The sequence below is a fragment of the Zingiber officinale genome, chromosome 5B, assembly GCF_018446385.1.
Source record: "Zingiber officinale cultivar Zhangliang chromosome 5B, Zo_v1.1, whole genome shotgun sequence".
NCBI lineage: Eukaryota > Viridiplantae > Streptophyta > Magnoliopsida > Zingiberales > Zingiberaceae > Zingiber > Zingiber officinale.
The window spans coordinates 95852154-95860029 of NC_055995.1; the positions used below are offsets into that span (position 1 = coordinate 95852154).

Sequence of the window (7876 nt, forward strand, 5' to 3'; positions counted from 1 at the left end):
CCTAGCTCTGATACCAATTGTTGGTTAATCCTAGGAAAACGTACCGGTTCCACTGTACAAATTTTTTTGTACAAGTGTCGAACCTTTCCTTAAATAACCTATTGTGTTCTTTAGAAGTTAAATAAGGAATCGCAGACAGAACTTAACATCATTGATTCCAAATTTAACTTATCTGTTCTTAATGGTTTAGATTTGAATAGCAAGCGGAACTTAACACTATTGATTCAAATCTACCTAAGTTATTAATTCCATAAATATTAATTTCCAAAATTGGCTTCCAGGACTGCATGGCGAGGCACATGACCTTCTTGGATATGGGAGCAACCACCACCGCCTAGGCAAAGCCTTTTAAGGAAAGCTAATATTTATTTCCTTAAATAACTCTAGGTTAACCAAAAAGAACAATCGAATCACAAATTCGAAAAAGAAGAAAACACAAACTCGAAAAAATTATTTCGAAAAACTAGATCTAATTGCCTCTTGTATTTAGAATTCTTACAAAGAAAATAACTAGTATAATGCGGAAGAAAACTACTAGTTATACCTTCTCTTTGTAAGCTAATAACCTCGAGATCTTCTGCCGTATTCCTCGCCTTGCCTTGGACGTCGTGTGGGCGATGATCCTCGGCGATGATCCTCCAAGATGAACACCACCCAAAAGACTCCTTCCTCTTCCTCTAGAATTCGGCCACCACCACCACCAAGGAGAAGAGAGCAAAGGGAAAGGGAGAAGAGAGAGGGCCGGCCACCAAGAGATCTCCGAGCAAGAGAATAAGAGTTGTATCTCATGAAGCTCCCTCACCCCTTCTTTTATATTACTTGCCCAAGGCAAATAAGGAAAAATCTTTTACAAAAAATAAAATCATCCAAGAGTTTTTCCTTTTCCCTTTTTATTTTTCCTTTTCTTTCCTCTTGATTCAATCAATCACCAATCAATGGTTGTGATCAATCCTATATGGTTTAGGATTAAGTTTGGCCGGCCCCTTGCTTGGGCACCAAGCAAGGTGGCCGGCCACTATATTTAGGAAAGGAATAATAATTTTTTTAATAAAATTTTACAAGCTCTCTTTCCTAAAGTAGGAGTTAAAAAAAAGGAAAGTTTCTAAAAATTAAAACCATGTTTTAAATTTAAAAACTCTCTTATAAAATTTCCTTTTTTAACATGATGATAGAAAATTTTAATTTTAAAACTTATCTCCCTTTTTTTCTTAAACCATGAGGATGGTTAAAAAAGGAAAGTTTTAAAACTTTTAAAACTCTCTATTAAAACATGTGACCTAATTCAAATAAGGAAAGTTTTAAAAATTAAAATCTCTCTTTTAAAACTTATAGTTTTCTACAAAGAGAAGATTTTAAAAATTCAAAACAACCCTCCCTTTTTGAATTATTATGGCCGGCCCCTTCATGCTTGGTCACCAAGCAAAGGGCCGGCCCCTATAGGAGAGGATGTGGCCGGCCCTTGCTTGGTCACCAAGCATTGGACCGGCCCACTTCTTGGACACCAAGAAGAGCCTTACATTTGGATGGACTTGAAGCTATAATGAGGCTACGACAGGGACCTAGAGGAGAAATTGATTTTGGCCTTCCGATGAGCTCGAGTATCCCGTGTTCGCCCCGAACACACAACTCAAGTTCATCTATAGTAACTCATTCCACTAGAGAGTTATTACCGCACTACCGCACCAACCCCAAATTACATTATGGGCTCCTTCTTATCATGAGTGTGTTAGTCTCCCTGTGTTTCAAATTACGAATGTCCACTAATTAAGTAAGTTACTGACAACTCACTTAATTAATATCTAGCTCCAAGAGTAGTACCACTCAACTTTATTGTCATGTCGGACTAGGTCCACCTGCAGGGTTTAACATGACAATCCTTATGAGCTCCTCTTGGGGACATTCTCAACCTAGATAACTAGGACACAGATTCCTTCTATAATCAACAACACACACTATAAGTAATATCATTTCCCAACTTATCGGGCATATTGATTTATCGAGCTAAACCTCACCCTTTGATAAGTCAAAGAAATAAATATTAAATATATGTGCTTATTATTATATTAGGATTAAGAGCACACACTTCCATAATAACTAAGGTCTAGTTCTTTTACTAAGTCAGTACAAAAAGAACTTACCTAAATGATCCTACTCAATACACTTAAAGTGTATCAGTTTAATTTATTAGTTAAGATAAACTAATACTTAATTACACTACGACTATTTTGATGGTTTGTTCCTTTCCATTTTAGTCGTAAGCAACTTGTTTATAATTAATAGAGAACCGACAACATGATCTTCTGAGTATGACACCACACTCCATGTTGTCTACTATATAAATTAATTGAACAATTACATTTAACAAATAAATGCAGATATTGACCAATGTGATTCTTTTATTTCAACAAATAAATGTTTACAAAAGCTAGGATTTTAGTATACACTCTAACAGTTAAACAAAAATTTAAATCCATTCGATAAACATCTTCAATCATCTCAAGACCACTCAAATCATAACCTAATACTACTGTAATATGAGTAAGCAATCCACCTAAAACAATGGGGGTAGGGGAAGAAATTTTTCCTAATTTTACCAAATACTTTAAAAAGGAATATCCTGAATTAATACACATATTTTCTACCATTCCCCATAAATAATATAAGTCTGAAAGTCTTACAATTCCTTCTTTACCGCCCCTTCCAAATATCGTGTTCCTCATCATCATATGGACATATCGAAAAATTGGGTTAATGATACTACTACCATTAGAAACATGTGGATTAAAGCAAGACTGTCCACCAATTTGCTCCTATAAATTTGAATTTTCAAAAGCAGGTAGGATTATATAAGCTCCATCCCTAGACAAATCATAGCATATATTAAAATCCTCAAGACTCCGTTCATAGTCATCATTAAATAAACGAAATGTTAATTTTCCTCCTCCTTGAACATTATCAACAGTGATGGAGCTTAAAATTTCCAAGACAATACGAGGATAAGTTGGGTACCTTAGGGCCATTACGCTAGTCCAACCTATTCTATCAAGCAACCAATCAATATCATTTCTAAGCCCCAATACTTCTAAGATTTCTCGGTCCATAAACCTAGTGCTCAAAATGGAATGTTTAGATAAAGAATGATAACGATGCAATTGTTCGTCATTAGAGAAAATAATGCCGAAGTTGTTTGATATACCTTTGAAGTGTGCATTCTCCTTGTTTGAGACAACCAACAATTCTATTCCTTTCCTTTGACGAGAGTTCCTTTCGATGAAGTTCGACATCACGGATGACGAGAAAGGTAGATTTGAGTGAGATGAATGTGGGGAAAGAGTGGTAGCACCTTGGGAAGTTGGAGGAAGGAAGGAGAAGAGAGGAGGTATGAGGGAGAGGGGGTAAAGGTGGCGGCACGGGCGTGCAAGCCTTCGCACACCCGTGACCTAAATAGGAGGGATTTTGGACTGGGTCGTGTAGGGTTACACACCCCCCTCTTGGTGACACTACACGGCCGTGCCAATTGGCACGTCCCCCTCTCTTCTCCCCTCGGCCAAGGTCGCATGGCAGTGCCGGTTGGCACGGCCCGTGCCTTCTTTTTTTTCTGTATTGATCGCACGGTTGTGCCTATTGGCACAACCTGTGTCTCTTTTTCCTTTGGATTTCTTGCACGGCCGTGCCAATTGGCACAACCCGTGCCCTCTTCCTTTCTACTCAGGCCACACGACTGTGCAAGGTTGCACGACCAATGACCTTTGTCCCTCTATCAGCTTCGCACGACCATGCGGGATCACACAACTGACTCCTTTAAGCGCACGGTGACTCGCTCACGGCCATCTCGTGGAGGCTCTGCACATCCTGAAAACGAATACCCAAAAATAATAAAAGTACTCGACTTGAACTTACTAGAGAAATAAAACGATAAATGGAATGATGAATTAAAATGAAAAAACCTTGGGCTGCCTCCCAAGAAGTGCTTATTTTAGGTCTTTAGCTCGACCCCATTTTAACTCATTCAGGTAGGCACGGATCCGAGAAGTATATCCGCATATCTTCCTCTGCCGGCATATCGTAGAGGTATTTTTTTAAATGCTGCCCGTTTACTTTAAATTCTCCACGCTCCTCGCTCCAAATGTCAACAGCTCCGAATGGATAAACCTTTTTGACTTGGAATGGTCTTGTTCATCTCGATTTTAACTTTCCAGGAAAAAGCCTCAATCTTGAATTAAACAATAACACTGAGTCCCCTTCCTTGAATTCTCTCCGCATGATATGTTGATTATGCCATCTCTTTGTTTTCTCTTTGTAGGATTTGGCATGTTCGTAGGCATCCATCCTCAACTCATCAAACTCATTTAATTGGAGTTTCCTTTTATTTCCTGCTAACTTCAGGTCCATGTTAAGCTATTTTATCGCCCAGTAAGTCTTGTGTTCTAATTCTACTGGAAGATGACACGACTTCCCGTACATAAGTCGGAATGAGGTCATACCGATTGGAGTCTTGAAAGCAGTACGGTATGCCCATAAAGCATCATCCAATTTCAATGATCAGTCCTTGTGGGAATTGGACATTGTCTTTTCTAATATTACCTTAATCTCCCAGTTGGAAATCTCGGCTTGTCCATTGGTCTGGGGATGGTAGGGTGTCACTACTTTGTGACTCACTCCGTATTTCTTTAGCAAATTTTCAAACTGTCTTTCAATAAAGTGTGAACCCTTGTCGCTAATAACTGCCTTAGGCACACCGAACCGTGGAAAAATCACCTTTTTAAACGATTTAATTACTGTTTTGGCGTCACTGGCAGGGGAAGCTATGGCTTCTACCCATTTCAATACATAGTCCACTGCCACTAGAATATAATTGTTTCCACATGATGAAGGAAAGGGTCCCATAAAGTCTACTCCCCATACATCGAACAGTTCCACTTCGAGGATGCAATTCAGTGGCATCTCACTTCTCCTAGTGATGTTCCCGGCCTTTTGACATTGGTCGCAAGACTGCACAAAATTTTTCATGTCTTTAAATAGACTTGGCCAAAAAAATCCTGCTTGTAAAATCTTTGCAGCTATTTTTGACACTCCCAAATATCCACTGTAAGATGATGAGTGACAGTGAAATAAAATGTCTTTGATCTCATCTTCCGGCACACACCTTCAGTAGATTGTATCTCCGCATTTCCTAAAAAATAGGGGTTCATCCCATATGTAGTGTTTGACGTCTGAGAAAAATTTCTTCTTCTACTGCCAGGTGAATTTTGGGGGAAGTACTCCACTTGCAAGATAGTTAACAAAATCTGCATACCAAGGAACTCTCTCAGAATTTACTGCCAACAGATGCTCATCAGGGAAAACATCATTTATAGGAGGATCAAAATCTACATCTTTCTGTCCATTTGGCCATACTCGGGATAGATGATCTGCCACAACATTTTCAGCCCCTTTCTTGTCTTTAATTTCCAGATTAAATTCCTGAAGAAGCAAAATCCACCTAATCAAACGAGGTTTGACATCTTTCTTAGTAAGCAAATATCTTATGACAACATGATCAGAATACACTATCACTTTTTAGCCCACTAGATAGGACCTGAACTTGTCGATTGCAAACACTATGGCCAATAATTTTTTTTCAGTGGTAGAATAATTCATTTGGGATGCATCCAATGTCTTGCTCATATAGTGGATTGCATGCAGTACTTTGTCCTTTCTTTGTCCTAAAACTGCACCCACTGCAAAGTCACTGGCGTCACACATGATTTCGAATGGGAGTTTCCAGTCTGGAGCTTGAATTACGGGAGTTGAGATGAGAGCACTCTTGATTTTCTTAAATGCCTCATTGTAGTCATCATCAAAACAGAATTCAACATCTTTGATCAACAGGTTAGTTAGTGGCTTGGAAATTTTTGAGAAATCCTTGATGAAACGCCTGAAAAATCCAGCATGCCCTAGAAAGTTCCTAACCCCTTTTACGTTAAGAGGTGGAGGTAGTTTCTCAATTGTCTCTATTTTGGCTTTATCTACCTCAATTCCTCGTTCTGAAATCTGATGTCCTAAAATAATTCCCTCTTTGACCATGAAGTAATATTTTTCCCAGTTCAGAACTAAGTTCACATCTTCACATCTCTGGAGAACTTTAGAAAGATTCAGAAGACAGGAGTCAAAGTCATTCCCATAGACTGAGAAATCGCCCATGAATAGCTCCATAATCTTTTCTGTAAAATCTGAAAATATTGCCATCATACATCGCTTAAATGTAGCTGGTGTGTTGCAGAGTCCAAACGACATTCATTGATAAGCATAGGTACCAAAAGGGCACGTGAAGGTGGTCTTTTCTTGATCTAGGGGATGTATTGGAATTTAAAAGAAGCCAGAGTATCCATCCAGATAGCAAAAATAGGAATGTTTGCCAATCTTTCTAGCATCTCGTCAATGAATGGTAAGGGAAAATGATCTTTCCTAGTCTCCTTATTTAGCTTCCTGTAATCAATACACATCCGTCATCCTGTAACTGTCCTTGTTGGAATCAATTCGTTGTTTTCATTTCTAGCCACCGTCATTCCCCCTCTCTTGGGGACCACATGGACCGGACTTACCCACTCACTATCTGATATAGGATAAATGATTCCGGCGTCAAGAAGTTTCAATACTTCTTTCTTCACAACTTCTTTTAGATTCGGATTTAATCTTCTTTGATGCTCAATCAAATTTTTATATCCTTCTTCGAGTAGAATTCTGTGCATACAGATCGAAGGGCTGATCCCTTTTATGTTATCAATGGTATATCCGATTACTTTTCTGTGTACTCTCAGCTCCTTGATCAATTTCTGTGTCTCCATCTCAGTCAAATTTGCATTGATTATTACTGGGAAGGTGGAATCTGGACCAAGGAACACATTTAAGGTTAGGTGGCAGAGGTTTTAACTCCACTTGAGGTGGTACAATCTCAGGCAAGGCTGGTTCCTGTTCTAATAACCGTATTTCCTCGTTTACCATGACTTCTTCTGGCGCTCCCTCAATTTCTTGAGCTATTCTTTCAATATTATCATCATCATTCAAGTCCTCCTCCATAAATGATGCTGAGGTTGATATCAAACCTCCCGGCGACTTTAATAAGGCCTCTCCACACTAAGGAAATATTTTTTGTACATCCTTGCACCGTACACTGATGGATTCCTCTAATTCCTTCTGAACCTCATTTCTTGCGTGTCTTAACTTATTTTCATCCATCGGCACTCCTATATCCTCTCCTTCTTAGATCGGGTGTAGAGATAAGTTTAGCACATCTTATCCTGACCACTCGCTGAGATTTGATACCACCATATGCATTATTTCTTGTGCTTCATCCAAACTCTTTTTCATGAGTGCCCCCCAGTTGCTGCGTCTAGAAGGCTCTTGTTCTGGAACGAAAGTCCAATGTAAAATACATGAAGAATCAACAAACTCTCAATACTGTGATGCGGGCAATGATATAGAATTGATACGTACCTATCCCAAGCTTGATGCAGTGCTTCTTCGTCACGTTGCTTGAAGTGCAGAATCTCATCCCTCAACTGAGTAGTCCTTTTTGGAGGAAAGTATCTATTTAAAAAAATTTTCTCTGATTCATCCCATGTCCTGATGCTTCTCGGTTGCAGAGTGTTGAACCAAACCTTCGCATTACTTCTGAGGTTGAATGGAAAAGCTATGAGTTGTATTGAATCAGCCGAAACCCCCTCAACTCTTAGTGTATTGCAATAACTATGGAAATCTAGGAGATGCAAGTAAGGATTTTCTGAATTTAATCCCCCAAACTGATTTTTTTGAACTTTAGAGATGGACGAAGGTCTGAGCATAAAGTTCTTCACTGGGATTTCTGGAAACACAATGGGCCCTAGCTCTTTAGCAG

General features: G+C 39.0%; 1 protein-coding gene across 1 annotated transcript; it reads right to left on the reverse strand.

Annotated features, from left to right (window-relative positions):
• Positions 1-3801: 3801 nt before the first annotated feature.
• LOC121986852 lies at positions 3802-7534 on the reverse strand. Its single transcript, XM_042540786.1, has 6 exons — positions 7477-7534; positions 6734-6868; positions 5689-6212; positions 5263-5463; positions 4585-4992; positions 3802-3852 (listed from the first exon to the last, which is right to left on the reverse strand). The coding sequence occupies exons 1-6, from the start codon at positions 7532-7534 to the stop codon at positions 3802-3804; spliced, it is 1377 nt and encodes a 458-aa protein (XP_042396720.1).
• Between the last annotated feature and the right edge of the window lie 342 nt (positions 7535-7876).